This window comes from Protopterus annectens, chromosome 10.part0 (genome assembly GCF_019279795.1).
Source record: "Protopterus annectens isolate FY-2018-M chromosome 10.part0, PAN1.0, whole genome shotgun sequence".
NCBI lineage: Eukaryota > Metazoa > Chordata > Ceratodontiformes > Protopteridae > Protopterus > Protopterus annectens.
Genome location: NC_056744.1, coordinates 333,403,011 through 333,425,824, shown reverse-complemented (window position 1 = coordinate 333,425,824; position 22,814 = coordinate 333,403,011). Strand labels below are relative to the sequence as shown.

At 43.0% G+C, this 22,814-nt stretch overlaps 1 protein-coding gene across 1 annotated transcript in view; it reads left to right on the top strand.

Moving 5' to 3' along the window:
- Positions 1-12,782, top strand: part of RALGPS2 (Ral GEF with PH domain and SH3 binding motif 2) — a 2,773,917-nt gene extending 2,761,135 nt beyond the window's left edge. Inside the window, exon 22 of the mRNA XM_044085226.1 lies at positions 11,184-12,782. Within this exon, the coding sequence (XP_043941161.1) occupies positions 11,184-11,213 (30 nt within the window). The 3' untranslated portion in view covers positions 11,214-12,782. The remainder of the gene's footprint in view (positions 1-11,183) is intronic.
- Positions 12,783-22,814: the final 10,032 nt, after the last annotated feature.

The window sequence follows — 22,814 nt, the reverse complement described above, 5'->3', positions numbered from 1 at the left end:
TTGGGTATGAGATCCAGCTGAGGAACTCATTTCTCATCTCTGGGGGCTTCCTCTTCCCAACCTTCAATGCCTGCAGCTGACAGCTTGGTACCTGCAGTTCCAATGATTGTCAGCCAGATTAAACTGCCTTCTCTGATGAAGGACATCATTTTGGCCTCCTAGAAGCCTTCCACTAAAAAGGTTTATTCCAGGGAAGAGATTATCTCTTTGGGCTTGTCAGCTGCTCCTATTCTGACATTTTGTTCCTGTCCTCTCTCTTTCAACAAGGGGCTCGCTTCTTCTCGATTAAACTTCAATTGACAGCTATATCCAATTTCCACCTAAATGACAGCCCCATGTTTTCTTCTAGATTGTGCAAGGCCTTTCTTAAATATATTTTCTTGCTCAGGCCTCCTTTAAAATAGCCGTCTCCTCCTTGGGATTTTATTTTGGTGCTGCAGTCCCTGACACAACCTCCCTTTGAGCCTGCAGCAAAATGTGATATTAAGCTTCTCTCTTGGAAGATGGCATTTCTGATAGCTATTATTTCTGCTAAGAGGGTTTGTGAATTGCAGGCTCTTTGCATAAAAGCTCCCTTCATGGTTTTTCCTAAGGATAGGGTATCTCTCAGGACCAGGCCTTCATTCAATCCCAAGGTAGCTTCAGAAATTAACCTTTATCAGTCTGTTCAATTACCTGTCTTTTTTTCCCAATTTTTTGAACAAGGGGTAGTGCAAACTTCATTGCCTGAATGTACACAGGCAGCTGCATTTATATTTGAAGAAAACAGAGAGTTTTCAAAAGTCAGATCAGCTTTTCGTAGCATTTTCTCAGGCCTGGAAAGGCAATGCCATTTCCAAAGTGTCTATTTCGTGTTGGATTGCTTGTTGCATAGCTCACATTTATGAAAGCCATCACATTGATCTTCCCAGGCCTGTTAGAGCCCATTCCACTAGGTCGCTGGCCACCTCGTCGACCTTCTGGCCAAGGACCTCCTTGGATGACATTTGTGCTGCTGCCACGTGGTCAAATCCCCATACCTTCATATCACATTACAAACTGGACTTTGTGTCCAGGGGTATAGATTCGTTTGGTTCTTTTGTGCTCCAGCATGTCCTTCCCAGAGGACTCCCAGGGTTATTGGTAGCTGGGGACTCTGACCCATCCGTGATCAATAATCACATGGATAGCATCAGATAAAGAGTTATGTACTTACCATAACATGGAATGTGTGCTATCCAGTGTCATTATTCATCACATTCCCACCCTCCTTCCCCCTCCTTCTGGTGACCGGGTTTTCATGGAGTAATGGTGTGTTTTGTGCTGCTGTTCTTTGTTGTAGACTTTCAATGTCCTTATTTCTATCTAGCAAACTTAATTTGAGGATTATGGGTAGCAGAGGCTCTTCGGAGAGGAGGAGCTTGAGCTCAGGAGTCGTTGCTTACTTTGCCCATCCGAAAGAATAACAACACTGGATAGCACAGATTCCATGTAATGGTAAGTGCGTAACTCTTTTTGTGGATGGATAGCTCTCATTCTGTGCTTGGGTGAGCCAATATGAGGGAACACATGGGCTTGAATTGTGTGGGATGATTGGGGGCTTGATGGTTGGCAGGCACAAGGGGGAAAACATCTTAGAAAAAATTGCATTCTATTAGGTCTACTTAGAAAATATGTAGGATTTTACGAATGCTTATATCAGCAATTTCTATTTACAGGTTTAACCTTAACAATAGTAACAGAGTACTTTAGTAATTATCAGCACATGGGAGAGCCCATTTTTTCACCCACTTTGTAGGTTGACTGTGATAGTATGAGGGCTTTTATGGAAGGCACCCTGCATCTTCAGGCTTGTTACTTTTCCTCTCACTAGAAGTCAGTCGAAGAGCACGTAAGCTGATTTTTCAACAGCCGATACAAATGGTAGCGGGACAGTAGTGCAGAGGTGGAGATTCTATACTCTGGCCTTGATTGCCTCCCAGGACAGTCATCAGAGTAGTTCTGTTCAAGGTACCATTGAGGAGAGTAGAGTGAGCAGTCCATACAGTTTTCATTACCTTGAACTAGAGCCTTTGTATGCCTTCCCCTCCCATGCATCTGCTTAACGTGGCCTTGACTTTAAGAAGAGAAAGAGCAAGATTCATACTCGCGTCATTGTTTTGGCCAAGGAATTTGCCTCCACAATAGTTCTGATTACTTTAGAACAGGCCATTCTATCATTCTGCATTATCTTGGCACCGCAGGAGCCATCCCAGTCCACTCTGACTGCAGAAGCTCAGGTGGTTGAATGGATAATCTTGGCCCAGTTCCTCTCATGGGTGGTGTGCATATTTCAAGAAGCATAACCGCAGGAGAGTAGTATTTGACTAAATGGAAGCATGCACGTGTTGAGAACACTTGACACCCATTGCAGTTTTTCTCTGTGTCTGTTTTATTCCCTTCTTTTTCCACCCTGCAGACCTGCACTTCCTTTGTGGGAGGTGAAATGCATAATTGGGTTACTTGGCCTTAGCTTTGAGCCAGTAGACTCAGCAGTATTGAAATTTCTGTAAGACCCCTTTCTTGTACTGTCCTTCGTCCCTGCCATATTTGAGCGGCAGTGACCATCATCCCTACCATATTTGAGCTGCAGTGTCCATCTTTGCCATACTTGAGCTGCATTGTCCATCGTCCCTGCCATATTTGAGTTGCACTGTCCATCATCATTACCATATTAATTCTGCAGGCTTTATTGTGCAAGAAACTTTATTAAGGTTTTCACAAGGACAGGGAAGACATTCCGACCCCCCCCCCCCCCCAGGACAAAAAGTGATCTTAGAATTAGCTTTGAATTTTCATGGCTATGAGATGTAGAGGCCCTGACTGCAACCCTAATGACTCAAGGTCAGATACTGAAGGGGTAGGGAGGTGGTGACTGGGAGTGCATGGCATATAGCTCACCCATCCTGGGGGATGGTGGAAGTCCAGTCTGCTGCACGATCAACTCCCACTGAAGATGGGGGAGCAGAGAGCAGCTCCTGAACCAGCACTTTGCACTTGGCTGCTGTCCAGCTGTTTAAATCGTAATTAATGATAATGCATAGCTTTCTGGGGATGGCATGGATAGCATGTAAGCCATCCCACTTAGCAAGAGGACATTACATGACTGCTGGCTTGACCAAGTACACGTGTCCAGTATCAAGGGACAGGGTGTAAGGATCATATGAGGATCAAAGAGAACCCCCACTAATAGCTGCCTAAACGAGATCCTGCCCCAGGTGGCTGCCTCCTCTGGTGAAGAGGGAACGAACAAGTCACTTGGCTGTGGAGGGCTGATGGTCATTATGCAGCTGAGTGGCAAAATGATTAAAACAAAATAAAGATTACAGAAGAAACAACAGTTTTCTAGGTGCTTTCACCCTCCCTCCTCCCATTTGTCTAATGTCAAGTTTTCCCCTATTGGACTCAAGCAGATTCATCCCCTAGAGTTGAGAAATCCCAAATTCACTAGGGCAAGAACTATCTGGAGGTGCCATCATTCAGCCAGATACCAGGTGAATTGTGCTGTCACCAGCACCCCAACAATGAAATGCACTTATGTAAGTCCATAATTCTGCCCCTGGCAGAGAGGAAGGGCTACCTGCATCACCAGGGAGGGCACTGAATTCCCTCCCCCTCCATTGCATGCTCCCATGTACTCAATTGTGAGAGCTGCCACCAGGCAAGGGTGGCTTGAGCTGCAAGCCTTCTGCCAGGGCACCCACAACGATGCTACCCCTCTTCTGAGAGACTGTAGCTGTATGTGTCCTGGTCTGCCATTACCCCCCCCCCCAAAAAGGGCAACACCCATCCGTTCCCTTCCAGTGCCATCAATGGAGCAAGCTGCTGTTCAATGGGCTGTAGCCAGGCCTTTATCACTCGATGCCATGTAACTAACAAAAGAAAAATTGGCCTTGAATCAAAGGATACAGCTGCTTGTTTTCTCTCCAAACCCCAGTATAAGGAGGAATGACTAATATGGGTGATATTTATCAATTGTTTTATGTTAAAATCACGATTAGACATTTGTCCAAACAAATCTTACCTATCTGGCTGGGTTATTGTAGATGTCCTTCCATTTCACTGTTGCTGTATTACTTACAGTAGGATCCCCTGCCAAGGGTGTCCCAACATCAGGCCAGTATACCAAAGCCTTTAGGTTGCTAAGGGTACACCGTATGTCACACTTATGCTCTCCGCATACAGAGTAGGGCATAAAGGTGACGTCCAGATGTACCATCCTCAGAACTTCTTTGCCATCAGTCCAGACACCGTCTTTGATCATCAGTCTGAATGCTTGCTTTGTTTGCTGGTTCACCAAGCTATTTTTCAAATAAGTGCCCAGCTGAGGTTTTTGCTCTTATCTTTTTCCTTTGTTGGGTTGCTTGTAAGGTTCATATCATCCAGAAAGGGTAAATGCCAGTGTGGGAGACAGACTCCCCATAAAGATAGTCACAAGCAGTGTTTTTGTCTCTGTGCTTCTCACGACCATACATCTTCTCTGTGTCAGGATTTCATCCTGAAGACTCTCCATAGTTGCCTTTCCTCTTTGGCTATATATTTAGAGAACCAGCATCTTAAACTTTTAGTGAAAGACTTTATGGATGGAACTTTCTGCTCAGGAAGTCCGCCATCCATAAAGAAAAAGGCCAAAAAAGCTAGGTCTGATTCATGGGCTGTGCCACCTCCACTGGATCTCTCTCTCAAGGCTAGTGGAAGCACAGTGGATCACTTTACCCTTTTCTTAGATTCTTCTGCTGCAACCTCTTCTGAGGCCAGCATGGATCCAATATTGCACATGTCCCTGGAGGCTTTGCAGACATCCGATATGGATGTTCAGAGGAAACCGCACTGATTATTATTGAAGAGTCTAGAGGTATTCTTTGGAATTTGGTTAGGGAGTAGGTTCCGACTACTGTTGTAGAATGCTGTACGTGGTCTGAGCCTTCTACGTTTCATAAGGCTGACATCCCCTTAAAGAAGAAACAAAAAAAAACAAAGGATGATCCTCCTGCTCTTAAGGACCCTCAGGGTGACTGGCAGAATTTCACTCAGTGTTTGTTCAGTGTCCTTATGGCCTTGAAGCCCCCCACAAGAAGTTTCTGTTCCAGGTCCCCCTTAATCTTTTACTATCCTTAAGAGACCCAGGGAGCAGGATTCCTCTGAGGGGGATTCAGCTGAGGAATACCTTGATTCCTCTTCCCAGACTCCTCCTCCCTGAACCTGTGGTTCTGAGGAGGAGGAGCCCACTAGTCCTGACACCCCTTTTGAGGAGATTTCCTTTGGAGACACAATTTCCAGAATGATGGAAATTTTTAAGTAGGATTGTGCCCAGGTTTCTGAGGTTCAGAAAAGGTATTACAAGCTTTTTCTGCTGTTCTCTCTGTTTTGGCTGCCTTGTAGGATACCTTCTCTCCTCTGTCTCAGGCTTCTGATTCCCAGCCTCCTGTCACCAAGAAATCTGATAGGTTTTATAAGGTACCTGATGATTACAAGTTTCTCAGTAGGTGCCCATTTGTTGACTCTTCTGTGGTGCCCGTGGCATCTGACAAGCTAAGTTACTGCCTTCTACAAAGTTTCTTCCTTCTGATAAGGATTGCAGGGCTATGGAAAGGCTGGGTAAGAAGGTATATACCTCAGCTACCCTTGCTTTGAGTTGTCAGTTTTCAGACCCATATGACTTCTCAGGCCTGTCAGGTTATTTCTGACCTTCCTGATTCTGAGGGGGAAGGATTTCGCCCTCTCCTTGTTAGGGACATCTTCTCAGATAGCTCGCCATTCTATATTAAGTGCAGCTATGATATAGCAGATGCTTTTTCTAGGGCTGCTGCTTTTGGTTCTGTGATGAGGGGATATTCCTGGCTTTGACTTTAACCACTGCCTGATGATATTAAGGCTAAGTTGATGGACGCTCCTCTGGACAACAAGTATTTGTTTGGTGTTGCTGCTGCTGATTTGTTTAAGTCTCTACAGGGAAAAGGGTAAGGCCTTACAAGAGCTGAAACATATTTTTGTTTCTTCTGTGCCTAAATTCCAAAGGGATTACCCTAATAAGCTAGCTTTTGTTCGTAGGCAATCTTTCCCTCCTCCCAGAGGTAAAAAGCGTGGAAAATAGGCTACTCCTGCTAAAACTACCCAGACTACTACTGTGCAGAAAGTCCCTTTCCTGAAAAACCTGGTGCTGTCTGACTATCCTGTATTTCTCAGCCACATTTCTCTTTCCCTTCATCTTTCCCTGTCTCTCCCTGTTTGGGTAAAGATTACTCAAAATTTCTGGGTTCTTTCCATCATTCAATAAGGGTATTATGTGGATTGGAAATATCTTCCCCCTTTCATGGGCATTCCTCAACCCTCTCATGAGCAAGTAACCTTTTTTCCAGCGGTGCGTCAGGGTCTCTTGACTCAGAGAACTATTCAGGAAGTTCCATTTTCTCAAAAGGGGAAGGGATTTTATTCGAGAGTATTCTTGCTCCCCAGGAAAGAGGGCACTTAGACACCCATTCTAGATCTCTGTCATATAAACACCTTTCTGAAGGTCCCTTCTGTTTTGATGTTGTCCCTTCAGACATTTTTTCGTCTGCTGCTGCTTCAGGCTTTTCTAGTTTCTCTGGACCTCAGGGATGCTCATCTTCATGTTCCTATTCATCCCCTTTTTCACAAAGTTTTTATTTGTCTGTTGCTTCCTGGCATTTTCAGTTCTCTGCTTTGCCCATTGACCTCTCTACTGCCTCAAGGGTATTTACCAAATGCATGATTGATTTTTGCAGGCTAAGTGGGTTATACATCTTTCTCTACTTAGATGACCTATTTTTTTCTGGTATCCTCTCCAGAGATTTTCCTGCAGCACCTTCGTTTTGCCATCTCTGGCCTACAAATCCTGGGATTCGTTATACATTTCCAAAAGTCCTTCCTGATTCCTTTACAGGATCATGTTTCTTGGATGCAGGATCCAGACTGTTCCAGTGCTGGCATCCTTGCCTTCTCCCAAGGCCTTAAATCTCATTGCCTTCTTCCAATCCCTTCTTCCTCTGGCCTCGGTTACAGCCAGGGAATTTCTAAGAGCTCTGGGTTCCATGGCCTCCACCATTCCTATGCTCCCTCTAACCAAATTCCACATGAACAAGAAAGCTCCAGTGGTTTGTAAAATTAGTCTGGCCTCAGCATTGTCATCCTACACATTTCTTAGTCCCCCTCCTTCCATGCCTCAAGCTGGAAATTCAGTAATGGAATCCACAGTTGTCCCTAAATCCAGGGCTGCCTTTTCAACCTCCACTCCCTTCTCAGGAGCTGTTCACTGACACTTCAGATGGGTTGGGGGGCTTCCTTTGGCGCTCTAAAAGTGCAGGGCTTCTGGTTACTTCAGCAAAGGAAAGACCACATCAGTGTCAAAGAGATGAGAGCTGCTCTGTTGGCTCTTCAGATATTTCATCCTCTTCACTTCAGGGCCCCTCAAGGTACTGACAGACAATACCACAGTTATGTGGTATGTCATGCAGGGGGGACATGGTCTCATCTCCTGTGCAGGTTAGCACTTTGTGAGAGCTAGCTGTCAAGTATCACGTGACACTTCAGGGAGTTTATATTCCCTCAGGAGGTCAGAACAGTGTGTCAGACTGAGCAGGTCCATATGACCATCCCACAAGTGAATGCTTAACAGGGATGTGTTTCTGGACATTGTCCATCAGTGGGGTACTCCTCAATAGATCTGTTTGCCTCCCCTCTGAACCGGCAGCTTCCTCTCTTTTGTGCCAGAGCCCCATGTCCTCTGGTCTAGAAGGTGGAAGCCCTCTCTTTTTCCTGGAAAGGGATATTTCTTTATGCCTTCCCTCCCCGTCCTCTTATTTCAAAAGTCCTGTTCAAGATAAAACAGGATGCTCCCAAAATCTTGTTGGTGACTCCCTTTTGACTCAGACAGCACTGGTTCCCTCTTTTACATTTAGCCAAGGGCAGTCATCACAAATTACCTACTTGCGCAAGACAAGGGATTTCTCATCCATCCTCACCTGCCCACTCTCCAATTGACACTGTGGGTGACAGGACTTTGATTCCTTGTAGAAAGCTTTTTTTGTGAGGATGTGCTTAGGGTCTTACAGGAGGCCACGAAACCCACTACTTGGAAATCCTACTTATCTAAATGGAAGAGGTTTTCTGTTTGTATTTCCCGTAACCTGGATTCTCTTTCTGTGGATGTTCCTTTGGTTCTCTCGTATCTGTGTGAACTGTTCAATGCTGGGCTGGCATATTCTTCTATTAAGACCCACTTGTCAGCTATTTCTACTTGTCTGCCTGTAGCACCCCCTTTAGTCTCTAGATTTGAGGCTAAACAATTTCTTAAAGGTGTCCTTTATATTAGACCTCCCAGGAAGCCTGTCCCCTCTCTCCTTCCTGGGACATTAATTTTGTTTTGGAGAATTTATTTTGAGCATGCATCTTCAGCTTCCTTGCAGCATTATTCTTGGAAGACTGTTCTTTGGTTGGCCCTTACTTCTGCCAGATGGGCATCTCAGCTTCAAGCCCTTATGGGTGTTCCCACTGTTTTGGTTTTCCATAAAGATAGGGTGTCACTTTGTACTTAACCCTTCTTTTATGCCTAAACGTATTTTTGTGGCAAATGAGTCGTCTCTTGGTCTATTCATTTGCTCACTTTTTTCCCTTCTGCACAATCGCTAGTGAGAAGGTTCTGCACAGTTTGGATGTGCACCGATAACTCAGATTTTATTTGGATATGAACAAAGCTTTTTGCAGTTCTGATCAGCTTTTTGTTTCCTTTCATCCTAGATCGTTGGGATTTGCTGTTTCAAAGCAGACTGTTTCTTCTTGGATATCTAAAGCCATTTCTTTTTGTTGTTGTTTTCATGCAGGAGCTTTCCTTCTTGGGTTAAGGCTCATTCTGCTCCTTCTGGTGCTTTTTCAAGGGTTTAGATACTAACTCTATTCTTGAAGCAGCCACCTGGACTTCTGTGCATACTTTTACAAAGCAGTTTAAGTTGGATGTGATATCCAGGGCTAGACCAGCCTTCATGGGCTCCCAGAGGGCTCTGCTGGTCTTTCTTCCTCCCTCTTTGCTTCATGAGCTTTTCCACTCTCCCTATTGTAAGTAATCCTGCAGCAGAGAAATGGAAGGACATGGTACAGTTGTGTAAAATCCTACCATAGCGGTAGATGTCTTTCTCTTCACTGTTGCAATATTCAGTCCCTCCTTCCCCTGTTTTTTTTTCCCTTCTGAATGAGCCTGGTACCTTTCCTTTCCTTGTACTGGCGTTTCTACTGGGGAGCTCAGTCCTGATGATGGTATATCCGGACATCACCTTTATGCCCTGTGCTGTATGCAGGGAGCATACGTGCGATGTATGACATACCTTTAGCAACCTAAAGGCTTTGGTATACTATCCGGACGTTGACTGCTCTTGGCAGGGGGTCCCTATTGTAAGGAATACTGCAACAGTGAAGAGAAGGACATCTATCATTATGGTAAGATTTTACACAACTGTACTTTCCTTCTGTTGTAATAATCAAGGTGAAATACTAGGAGGTCAGGTAAAGGCACATTCCATCACTCTGCCACCAGTATAGCAGCCGTCTTTAGAATTATGTAATTTCAGAGTATCGTTGAAGCGGTGACCCAGGAGCCATCATTCACAGCTTTTGTGAATACTACAGCCTGGGCATACAGCTCAAAAGCAGGGCAGGCTTTGTCGCTGCTATCCTTCAAGGTATGTTGTAACATCCTTAGTCCAGGGGTCATGCTACCCCTTGGGTAGAAAATTGCTTTAGTGCACTCACGTATCTGGATTTAGAGTATAGCAGTGATCCTTGTGTTGAATATAGTATAGCTGTAGGAGCATGCTCAGTATGACCTTAGATGTTTGAGGAATGTGATCATTGCTGCTGTAGGGACTTCTGCCATCTTTGTTTCCCTTTTACTCTGTTGAAGGCAAGCTACACAAAAGAAATATTCTCTAGCTACGCACTGCATTCTGTTAAGACTCTGTTGTCATTATCTTGCAGGGCTCTCTGCTTAACTGATAGATTATAGGTTAGGTTCTCCTGTAGGAAGCGTCTCTTTTCTCCATGCCCTGGATGTGTTCACACTACTACTGAGAGCACTTCTAGGTGACCTCGTGCTTCCAGACAAACAGAAGATCATGCTGGCTGCACTTCCCTTTGGGCATTATAGTTTTGTCCTCCTTGCAGGGAGACCACACCCCTGCTCCATGTATGTCTTAGTGCATTACAGGTTGTGGTAGAAGAACTGATGTCCACCTCTGGCTGAAAGCCATGTAAGGATAATTACAGCGTAGCAGTGACCCTTTTATTTAAACATCTACTGTCCCCCATGACAGTGAGTGTATCGCATCTGCACTATCTGTGAAGTAAGACCCACTTTGATGGGCAGGGAATACCCTTACTCTGCCTTCTTACAGGCAGGTCTTACAGCCAGACTGTGGCTAATTCGAACCTCTCCAGTTCAGACAAGTATATATTTTATGAAACACTTGTTAGTAATAGCACTGCTGAGTCTTTGTTCCTTTTTAAAAGGATGCTTGCTGGATTCAAGAGTGTGAAACAGCAGGCATGCGAGATGAGCTCACTTATGCAGTCAGTGTTTGATGTCAGTTAATCTGTTTTCATGTGCATGCAGCCCTACCCAAATGTCCAAACTTCTGAAAAACTTGCCAGCTGCCGTTTTGGTAGAGGTAACACAACCTAGTCAGGAGACCCATCAAACAGGGTCATGTTCATAGATCAATTGATAAGGTAAAAATATAGTTATTTTCACACTCCTACCTGTCTAACAGTGTAACTTGTTATATAGTTAATCATGCACTATCTTCATTTCTACACTTGGTATGCTAAGTGGTGGTGGTAGAATTTTTCATATATCCGTTGTGAGGATAGAACCTTCCACCCTCTGATCTAGTACTGCTTCCTGAGCCTGTCACAACTGCACTGTTATTTACTTTAAACTGTTCCTGCTTAACATGTTCATAAAAAGAAGCTGCAGCTTTCCTTTAGTTTTGTTTATAACTACAGTTTATGGCTTGCCTCTGACCGGCTTTTCTAGTACAGAGGCTTCTGAAATATTTCTTCTTGTGTAAACCCTCCCACCCCACCTCCACCATAATACAGAAATAGTAGTACAAGTTTTTGTCACTGAGGTATATATTTTTTTTATCTTTGTCTAGGCTCCTGCCAATCTTATGTCCTTTGAATAAGAGACTACTTTTAAAGCTGGAAAACCTTGAGATTTGGACTTTATCGAGACGACCTCCTGGAGTAGTGCCTCCACTTTGGAGTTCGGAGCCAGAGCAAGCCCTGTGGACTGTGCAACTTGGAATCTGCAAAGTGATGAACAAAGCACTAGCAACTGTGGGGGCTGGATTCCAATCTGAAGAGAGTCCCCTGAATTTCCTGAGATTATATTAAACTTATTTTTAATACATGTTTAACTGGCCATGAACTGTGCAATTTGCACTCAGCATACCTGTCACTGCCTTAAAGAGTGAAAGCAAGATGGGAAAAATTAATGACACACCAAATAAGAAAGTGTGTGTGTGAATGTGTGTGTTACATCGAATGAGGATGTTCATTAATTTAGTATTTGACATCAAAAGATGTGTTTGCAGCTCTTTTTAACTTTCTAGTACTTTTGTGAGAGTTGTGTTTTTAAGATACATTTGGCTATTAGCAGAAAAATACTGGCTATTTAAGAGAAGTAGCCGGTTAAAGAAACAGATTGGTTTTGGAATAAAAAAACAGGCAAATGGGTCAGAAATAATTCTCTGTGTTAAGCCTGACTTAAAAATTGTTAATATTTCTGTCCCCCCTTACAGTAAAGGGTGAGGAGGAATGCTTGATTTGTACTAACCATATGAAAAACTATCCTGTCCATTGGGAAGATGTGGATTAGAAAATATATTGCGAATGCCTCAGCAACTCAAATAATGTTTTTAACAGACTGCTGTGTACTGATCCATTTTCTCCATACAAAGCTAATTCATCCTGCCTAGTAAGGACGTGTTACCAATCTGTAAATACGTTCATTTTTTGTACATACTCATTGTTTATATAATTTTTTGTGTATAGCCATGTCATGCTGGTTGTGCAGAGGGCATTGCTTATTGCATTAGTTAGTTATTTGGTGGTTGTTACTACACTGTTTTCTTAAATTTTGTTCGGCCTCACTGTCTGAGTTAAATTAAGTAATAACATTTCCATAATTCCATGCAGTACTGTCTAAATAGCGCCATTACCAAAAAAAGTGTCTGTGGGGAGGCATATGTTTTTGGGGTTTTTTTGTAGTTTTCCCCTTGGAAGTGTTGGGCTCATGTTTGCCATCTGGGACAGCAGCAGTTTGTCAGTGTGTGGATAGTTGATTGTCTGGGGAAGTTTACTTTCTAGAACACAGCTCCTGGAATCCGACCAGAATAGCAGTTGGTGTAAATTTCTAGCCTTTAGCATCGGACAGGTGGATGTTTTGGAGGTTGTATCGGTTCCTTATCCACTATTTTTTAAATCTCCATGGCAGTTGGCACAGGATAGCTGTCCAAAATACAAACCATGTGCTGGTTGTGATACAGTCTATGTAACTTATCAAGACCAAGTGGTTTCACTCCAATTACTGCTTGTTTGTAACTAATGGGCAGACCATGGAGTGTGACAACATACATTTATAGGTTTACAATTTTTATCTTAATGTAAATATTAATCATTCAGATGTTATCATTCTGTTTAACTAATGAATTATTTTTCTGTTTTAATATAAAGCCTTGCTGGCATCTGTACTGTCCTAGCTGTTTATTTTGGTTAAGGATATTTGGCAGTTTTGTAGTAATTTTCGCTGCGGTCCAGTCCCCATCTTGTTTGCTAAACAGCAGTTCCCTTGATTATGGCCATGAAATTACTTGGTTAAGATTTGTGCCTCCATTTTTATGGTTGGCATATTAGCCCACGTTGGGTCTGAATCCAAAATAGTAAGGTGTCCTTCAATATTGTCAGCAGTATTACTGTACAAAATATTCTTGCACATCTCAAGATTTTTAATACTTAAATGTGTTTTATTTTTTTTTTTCAGAGTAAGTGTTTTAAAAGTTTTTGTTTTTAGGCTTGAGAATATTATTCCTGTGGATGTTTTTCTTTCCTGTAACTAATTTACTGTACTAATAAGTGCCATAGGGTGCAGGAATGTAATGTTGCTTGTGTGGGTTTGCGAGGGTGGAATAACCCTTTTCATTGGTTAGAACTTTGAACTAGTGTTAATTTCTTGACTTGCATTTGAAGAGGCTTGCTTGCCCCATTCTCTCCACTGCGGCATGTGTATCCTAGAAACCAATGCTTATCTTGACAGGGAAATATTCCCTTTGGCACCTCAGGCATGTGCTAGTCAAATAGAAGACATTTTCCAGTTTGCTTTTTGTTGAAACTGTAGAAAAGGCTGCTGACCTTGTACTGCCTTCTTTTCATCACAGATGGCAGCGCTCAGCTGTCTGTGCAGTCATTGGCAAGTGCATATTCATGTCCAGTCCTTAATCCCACTCATTGTCATAAAAATATTTCCAGTTGTGGCATCTCTGTTGTAGGTAGTAAAACTTGTCAGCTGGTAAACTATTTTAGGCATCCTGAAAGCTGAGGAGAAATTTGTAGTTGCAGGGGGGGACTAGCTGTTCCACAGGGTGCATAATCCTTGCCCTGGATATAATTTTGTGTTGTAACAGCACAATCTTCTGCATAAAGGGTGTGGAATACTCTGCATCCCCCCACCCAAAAAAAAATAGAATTCTGCTTTAGATTGTTTTGTCCTTTGTAGTACAACCTGATTAAATTTCTATTGAATGTCCCAGATCCTTGAAAAGGAATGAGATTAGCAAGTCTGTATGAGTGTGCAGACTGGTAAAGCGGGGGCACAACACTCTTAATGTATTTAGAGTAGGGAAGGGGATGTAGAAATTCCTTAATTTCTTTCCATGTTCCTTTGGCCTTTTAATTTATTTCAGTGTTATTGTCATTTTCCTTCTGTTTTTTTTTTTGCTGTTAAGTGTTATTACCTCCCATGCAGTTCATTATTAACACACACACACTTAGTTTTGGCATGGATTACACTCTGTCATTGGTTGGGGCCACAGAGACCATTGTTCAAATGCAGATAAACTGCTTCAGAAATCCTTAGACACATACTCTGCAACAAAACCTAGTCACTGAATGGAACGAGACATACCAAATTAAGTTCTCAGGGAAAGCACTGCAACTCTTAATCCTAGTGGTGTTTGTCATAAAGACAGCTGAGCGCGTGGCTGTGGAAGTGACCACTTCTGCCATTGTTACCATTTTTCCTGCTGCTCACCATAATGTTAAAACAGCATCCTTCCATCAGAAGGAGGGGCTATAGCAGCAGTATAGGGAGGGGCTATGGTCCATCAGAAGGAGGGGCTATGGTCCATCAGGAGGGAGGGGTACAGTCCATAAGAAGGAGGGGCTATGGCAGCAGCATAGGGAGGGCTATGGTCCATCAAAAGGAGGGGCTATGGCAGCAGCATAGGGAGGGGCTAAGGTCCATCAGATGGAGGGGCTGTGGCAGAAACATAGGGAGGGGCTGTGGTCCATCAGATGGAGGGCTATGGCAGCAGCATAGGGAAGGGGCTATGGTCTGTCAGATGGAAGGGCTATGACAGCAGCATAGGGATATCTGCATGAATAATATCAGAGCTCCAACATTAGACATGGGAACTCTTTTGGGAGAACTGGGTCTTGGGCTATTATGGTCATGTGTATAGAAGTGACCGATGAGTGGCTGAACAGCCATTGTGCAGATCTCCGATAAGCATCAGAGTAGCTGTACATGGTTGGCTAATAGCGTGCTCAGCTTGTATCTGCATGGACTTTACAGATCACTGGGGTTTGTGTGACCTTAGTAGGTCTTATCATTGGAACATCCAGGACTGCAAAGGTGGGAGCTAAATATGTCAAGCAATCCAAAAAAGATCTACAGAAGAAAACAGAATTCTGTAAGCAACTGAGACCATTAAAGAATTTAAGTATACCGCAGATTAAGAAATGGATCACTTCATCTTGCATATTGGTAACTGTGGTTGTGTTGCCATTATTATTACACATCAAAACTGAATTTTTTGTTTCTGAGAAGTTGTCTATCTGTGTTGTCATTGTCCTTATGCAATATCATAATGTAATGATTAGAGCCCCCACATTTGTTGTCAAGGCAAGATTCCGATGTGTCAGTAGTGGGTGCTGGGCAAGAGTATCTGCTGAAACAGATGATGGCAGAGGGATTTATAACAGATTACATGCAGTTTCGGTTTTGTTAGGCAGCGGTTAGCGTTGTCACCTCACAGCAAGAGGGTCTCCCATTCGATTCTCAGCTGGAGCGTCTTCTGTGGGGAGTCTGCATATCCTCCCCGTGGTCGAGTGACATTTAAAGACGTGCAGGTTGGTGCGTGCATGAATGAGTGTGCCTTCTTTGAAGGTTGGAAGTCAGGCTGGCAACTCGGCACCGTAAAAATCCACTGCCAATCATTAGCGGACCGGAGTTCCGCTGTGGCAACCCCTAACCGAGAAAAGCCGAAAGACATTACTTTTTACATGCAGTATCTGTTCCCAGTCGACAGTATTACAATAACAGAACAATATAAAAATATGTTAAACTGCAGGCTGATCAGTACCTTAAAGGTGTTTCAGAGCTTATTGGCAGTGTAGCTGTTTAATTGTTACATCACACTAATGGTGAACCCACACACACACACTCTGGTCCAACAGCTAACACACGTTACACATACCGTACACCAAAGCACTAAATGTTCCAGAATATGCTGTTAATATTTGCAAATTAAGGGATGCAGAAACACTGACATGGAGGAAAAATCAGGTGTAGCTAAAAAAAAATTCCATAGTAATTGGTCTGTGCAAGCCTGCATCTGTTTTGAAGTTTTCCTGATTGTATTGCCTGGCTGTCCTACCGATCTGGTTGTTTGGTGTCACATGTTTTCTCCTGACCAATTAGAACACACCGTTTGCCACTCTAACCACTGTGCTGTACTTGCCTCCCTCATAGATACATGCTTATGTACACACCTTTGCACTATAAATTGCTTTCCGCATAGAAACTTGGGTTTCCAAGCATGTGGGGTCTGTGTTCTAGGTTTATGAATGTGTAGCACTGTAGATTTACTGGTGATGATTTATATTTATACCCCTTGTTCCTAAAGGTATATAGTGTTCCATTTGCTAAGTTTATTTGCTCCTTTTTTGTGACCAGTGTTTTAAAAGGCTTACTTTCACAGAGTTTGCTTTTTAACCATGAGGCAGTACCGCTGTGTTCCTTTCTGTTGGCTCATGACTTTGTGTTTCTTGATTAGGCAGTAAGTCTTCCTAGTTTGGCTTGTTTGCTACTTGTTCTTTTTTTTTTGTATTTTTTTCCCTTACTTTTCCCTTAATGTCTAACTTATGAAGATATTCAGATCAGTGACTTTTACTGCATGTTATCATGTTCTTCACTAGCTTGTTTGCTTGCTTTTATGCCTGTCTTTAGTTGATTTGCTAAATAGCAGGTATCCCCCCATATTATCGTTGTTGTTTTGTGGTGTCTTTTGCTTCTGATGTTGGTACTGCTACACTTGCGTGGGCTACAGCTGTAAAACAGAACTACCCTCAGAATGAATGCGCTCATTGTGTCACTAGTGTTGTCACTATAATTCTCCTTGCATATGTCCTGTTATTTGTGGGAAGAACTATTCATATTGCTTGTCTGAGAACAGGAAGGCATCAACTAATATAGCAGTAAGTAACCCATCTCTACAGCAGCCTTATTCACGAAGCAGTTAGTTTGTTGAAGGTTTTCCAGCAACAGGTGGAAACGAAGTGCAGAATTTTGTTTGTATCCGCAGGCCAACTCCCCTCCCAAACAGCATACTGTCACATCCATGATTGCTCATCTCTCTGTGGGAGGAGTAGCCTCCAGTCTTAGTGCCGCCTCTCCCTCCCTTGGTGCAGACTGTTATAGTTAAAACATATTCAGTAGTTTCTTGTCTCTTGATATTTTCAGCCAAACATGTTTCTTTTTGTCCTTGTAAGTGACTTATAGCAAAAAGTTATGGCCTGTCTAGAATGCTCTTTTAATGACTTTGACATTGTACTAAATATGGCCAGGATGTCATTCACCTTTCATCAAGAGGCCCTCTTCTGTATTGGTCTTGTCCATGAGTAAGATCTGGTGGACTGCTTACTGCCAGAAAGAAGCTGTTCTGGTCCATTTTACAGCTGGTGTTGAAGTTGAAAAGTAAGGATAAAGGCTCCTTGGCCTGACTATAGGAAGAATGTGGCTGGTGGGATTCTAACCCTGTGAGGCCGCTTGTATAGGGCACTAACACCGGGTAATCATTATGTAGTATATGTCTTGTTATAGTAGTTGGAGGGAGCAAAAGGGGTTTATCAGTCCAAGTGCCAGTCTTTCTTACTGCAACTCTGTTCACTGGTGCTTTCCAAGAGAGGCATTTGTGTCACTGAGAGGTCATGAGTCATACAGGAAATGTGGGGACTCATTTTACTCAGGGGATCACCTTTGATTACTTTTAACAAATGAGCTTCTGTTCACTGAGACATAGTTTTGCCCATTTTTTCAAGCAGTTAAAGATCCCCTTGTATGTGTATGTCCTTTTCATGTTACTCCTGCTCCAGTGTCAGCTGATGTGTTGAAGCATTGTTTCACTGTGCCATCTTAAGTTTTTTTACAACTTCAAAACAGTAGTTTCTGGACTGTTTTTTTTTTTTCTATTTGTAAGTTGTTTTGTCTAATTTTTAAGCATGATGACATTTTACTACTGGTTTCTTAGAGAAAATCTGTGGAAGAAACTTGATGTGTTGAATAATAATAATCCACTTAAATTAGCGGTAATTGTACCTCTAGGAGACAAATGTCTCTAAACACGTTAATTTTCAGTTTGAGTATTCACCTGTTTGCCATGTACAAGAATGTGGTTCTTTCCATTCCTAACTGACTCAGCAAGACAGGCGGGAGGGAGAAGTGGATGTGTTTGTCTCCTGTGGTGGGGAAGTGGATCTTTTATGCCTTTCAAGCTTATTCAACACCTTCTCAGAGTTCAGGTATAGAATATAAAAGCTATTCTTATTTTGTCTTGGTGGTAAGAAGGAAGTATGTACATTTCTGAAGTTCCTAGTGGTAGAGAAAACATTCTAGTCTCCCAGCTAAGGATGTCCCTGTGGGTGCGTTGAAGCTTTGTGCTTGGTTAACGATGTACAGTCCTCATTCTACCAGATTTGCTGTTTGTCTCTGAGGTGATTGAGTCTTTGAGAAGGCATGCTCAGAACCACATGCCTTCTTGTTGAAAAGGTTCTCAGATTTTTTTTTTTTTGGCAGGGAGGGGGGCAGTAAGTGATACCTCACTGATCTCTGTTATGTACATGATTCTGATGCATCTCTGGTGCATGTTTGATGTGGACCTGTTTTTCAGTGGTGAGGGTGCATGTGTAAGCGGTCTTTGTTCATCATGACCTTGTGGAGGTGAGAATTATGGCCCTGCACTTGCCTGGTCAAGCAGTTTCTTAAGAGCGTGTTGCATCTTCCTGGGACTTCACCTTTGTAGTAGTAGACCAGCCGATCTGCCATATACAGTTGCTTAATGTGGCAGTATCGATGCTTGTGCCTTTGGAAGAAGATTCCCCTGGTGATCATTCCTGCAGAAGATCTTGTTCCAGGCCAACTTAGTACTGTGTCAGACCTCCTGAGTAGGTCACAGACAGTGACTATCATGAAGCATCTGGGAATGCCAGTGTTTTTTTTTTCTTTTTGCCCATAATATTTGTCTGAAAAATATCCTGATTAATTTTCTGTTTGCATGGAAGACATTGGTCAGGCAGTAAAGTTTTAATTCCGTTCATTCTAAAGTGGGCAAGACAGACTTGGTTTTACACTACTTTTGCAAGTGATGTCTTGCCCTGTTTGTATTTTTGTACAAAAGCACTGTCTTTTTTACAACGTAGGTGGGTTGACCGTCCTTTTTCTCAAGCTTCGTGACTGGACCATTTACCTTTGATTTCAAACAACTCATTTTCAATGAGAGATTCAAATCCAAAAAGGCAGAGGGCCTTTTCTGGCTAAATAGAAAATGGTTGCCCTTTTGGGCAGCTAAACGGTAAATAGAAAATAATGCCCAGTTACAAAAAGTGTTCTATCACATCAGTATCCATATGAGTTTCTGTCAGGGTGCGTGTCTTAGCAGTTTTTACTTGCTTCTTGCCATCACAAAGGTCTTCGTGGACCCTTTAGGAGTTAAGCATTTGTGACCTCCCCTTTTTTTTGGCATTCAGTGTCCTCTGTATGTATGGTGTTGCCAGCTTTTCTGATCATTGTTTTTCTTTTGTATGACATTCTTAATAGTATCAGTAACCATTGCCAAAAGGATTTGTGAGCTTCATCCATTAACGTGCAATGAACTTTATATAGTTTTTCACACCGTCACCCATTAAGAAAATGAATTAATTGCTCTTGTCTAATGTAATTCCATCTCTTTTTCTACCTTGACTAATCTATACAGATGTCAGATTTTCCCATATTTAAGAAAATAAAGAGGAGGAATCCTTATGTTGCATAGCTTGGCTGCACATAGACAGATGTACAGTGTGGACAGAACTGATGCCTTCAGTAAATGTTTCAGCTGGCTGTATCATGCTAAACAGGCATGGTATGCGCCGTAGACTCATGTTATTACCAAAGTGGTCTCTCCATTGTGTAATGCCTTTTGTTATTGCAGTTTGACATAGAGTTAAAGCTGTGACAGTTGCTAAACTTCATCCTGTAGTCCTGAGTTTCTTTCCCCTTGCCATCTTATGATTCTGGGCAAGTCACTTAGCCAGACAGTTCTCCTGTGTGCTTACATGGCCAATAAATAAAAATGAATAAATGTTTCCAGAGACCATATCAGAAAATGTTGACTGGAATCCTTATTGTACATTCAGCTAGACATGCTGTTTATGTTGTGCTTAAGATATATCTGAATGCGTAACGAGGACAACCATCTCCACATTTATTAAACACTACAAGCTGTGAGCAGAGCAGTTTTTGGTAGGGCAGTGCTGCAGTTTTAGCTTTAGTGGAAAAATAGTGATCATGATTCTATTTTCTGTTATATTGCTACAATAGTCTCTCCACAAAGTATATGCTGTCATGTGAGCCACCACATGTAAGAGTAAATCTTTTGGGGTGGGCATTCTTGAGATGTGGCGTTACACTTCCCATCATCTTCAGTATTGGATTTTTATTTACTTGTTTGTTACCTGGATGAGTCGGCCAAGTCCTGATTAATAAAATGAGCAACCAGAATGTTTTTCTAAGTAGCCCAGACGTTTTTATGATCCTGGAATAATTAACCCCCCTAGTTTAGAGAAGGTGTAAAAGCAGCATAAACATCCTAGTTTTAGTTTCAGATTCCAAATAACGAGCCAGACTGCTACAGAAGCTACCTTTTGACCAAGGGCTAGGGGATGTCTTGAGTTAGAATCCATTCAGGGCTCATTTAAAGACTTGTAGAAGTCAGGACTTAACAGGTAATAGACCTCAGGTCCAAGTCCATGCTAGGCTTCTGTGTATCGCCCACTTTATCTGTGACATATGGTCACTGACTGAGAGAGACATAAGTTGCGACTCTTGTTTACACAAAGCTGTCTGGGCAAGCCTCCTACACACACACACACACACACACACACACACACACACACACACACACACACCAAGACTAATGAGGACGGTGCCTTTAAGTCATCCAGATGTTTTCTTCAGTGCAAGATAAGTCTGGAGGGTGCACTCCCTTTTGAGCTGTTTACGTCAGGAGTAGCTGATTTGCTTGATGGCTAGTTATACTGCATGCAATTGAAGTACACTGATCTTGGAGCTGTTTATTTAAAGAAGAGAAGAGTGTAGGGGCTCAACTTTTTGCATGGGGAATTATAGTAGACTTTGCCGCCCACAGAAGACATGTCTAGTAATGGATGTTAATGCCATTTTACAAAGTTTTATTTTCTAATGGTGTTAACACACTCTTATGGGTCAGTCATCTCACCTTCGGCCCATTTCCTTCTACATGCCGGACTTTGTTCAGTGCATGTTCAAAGATAACTGAGTTTGTTATTGATAATTCATTTGGTAGTTAGGTACAATGTTGGCACTAGGTCTTGTATGCTATCCTATTGGTCACTGTTATCTTCCCTGATGCACACCTCTTCATCAGATGTTTGACTGATATGTCCAGTTGTCAATAAATTGACTGGCTGTTGCAACCACTCTGCACCCCCCCCCAACAAACACACACAGGAAAGACTCGAGAAAGCTTTCAAGGCAGTAACTTGAGAGGACTTTTGTTCTTGGCCATTACAGCGTCTGACTGGACAGAAGTTCCTGCAGTAGAGTCAGACAAACTTTTCCTCTGCTACCGATGTCCTGAAGTCCCCTCTTTTGGAGAAGCCTTGAGCGCACAAAATTCACCCTCGATTAACCATGTTTCCTTGTTTTTCTGATATCAGCCTAATGCTTCTGTTTGAGGAGGAAAAAAATACATCATCATTCCCTTGAAGTAGTTAACTAGAAGTGCTAGGATGTACCTTATTTCAGGTGCATTATCGTTTCCTTAGAATGCTTTATGCTGTTTCATACTAAGTGCCTTGTTTCACACCTTCCTGCACCTAACAAGGCAGAACATTTGCACTAAGTATCCCTCTCACTCACACCCGAAATTATCATTCCTTTTCTTCAAGCTTCACTGGGCAGGTTTTTGTGTATAGGTATAAAAACTCCTTGCAGTTATCCACCCCACACACACACACCATGTACTATCTCTAGACCGAGGAAGAGAGAGTATGGACACACATGGCAAATTGATTTAACAATCTTCTATTTTTCTACTGGATGTTCTTGCATTTGTTGTCTCCAGATTTCTGCATGTAGCCTTTTGTACCTTTTGCACTGCGGGTATGGGCTTGGGACTGCGCCAGGTTGTCATTGCAGGTATGGGCTTGGGACTGAAGCAGCTTGTCATTGCAGGTATGGGCCTGGGACTGCGCCAGGTTGTCATTGCAGGTATGAGTCTGGGACTGTGGCAGCTTGTCATTGCAGGTATGGGCCTAGGACTGCGCCAGGTTGTCATTGCAGGTATGAGTCTGGGACTGTGGCAGCTTGTCATTGCAGGTATGGGCCTGGGACTGCACCAGGTTGTCATTGCAGGTATGAGTCTGGGACTGTGGCAGCTTGTCATTGTAGGTATTGGCCTGGGACTGCAGCAGCTTGTCACTGCAGGTATGGGTCTGGGACTGTGCCAGCTTGTCACTGCAGGTATGGGCCTTGGACTGCAGCAGCTTGTCACTGCAGGTATGGGCCTTGGACTGCGGCAGCTTGTCACTGCAGGTATGGGCCTTGGACTGCAGCAGCTTGTCACTGCAGGTATGGGCCTTGGACTGCGGCAGCTTGTCACTGCAGGTACGGGCCTTGGACTGCGGCAGCTTGTCACTGCAGGTATGGGCCTGGAACTCCGGCAGCTTGTCACTGCAGGTATGGGTCTGGAACTGCAGCAGCTTATCATTGCAGGTATGGGCCTGGAACTGCGGCAGCTTATCATTGCAGATATGGGCCTGGGACTGTGGCAGCTTGTCATTCCTTCAAATGGCAATTGTATGACAGTTTAGCTCAGGCTGTCCTTGTGTCACAAGGCACCAGGCAATCTTAGCTAACTCTCCCCTTCGCATGCAGGATGGTTTTTGATCTCCATAATAAGAGAAAGTATGTGCCTGTTTTTAAGAGTATT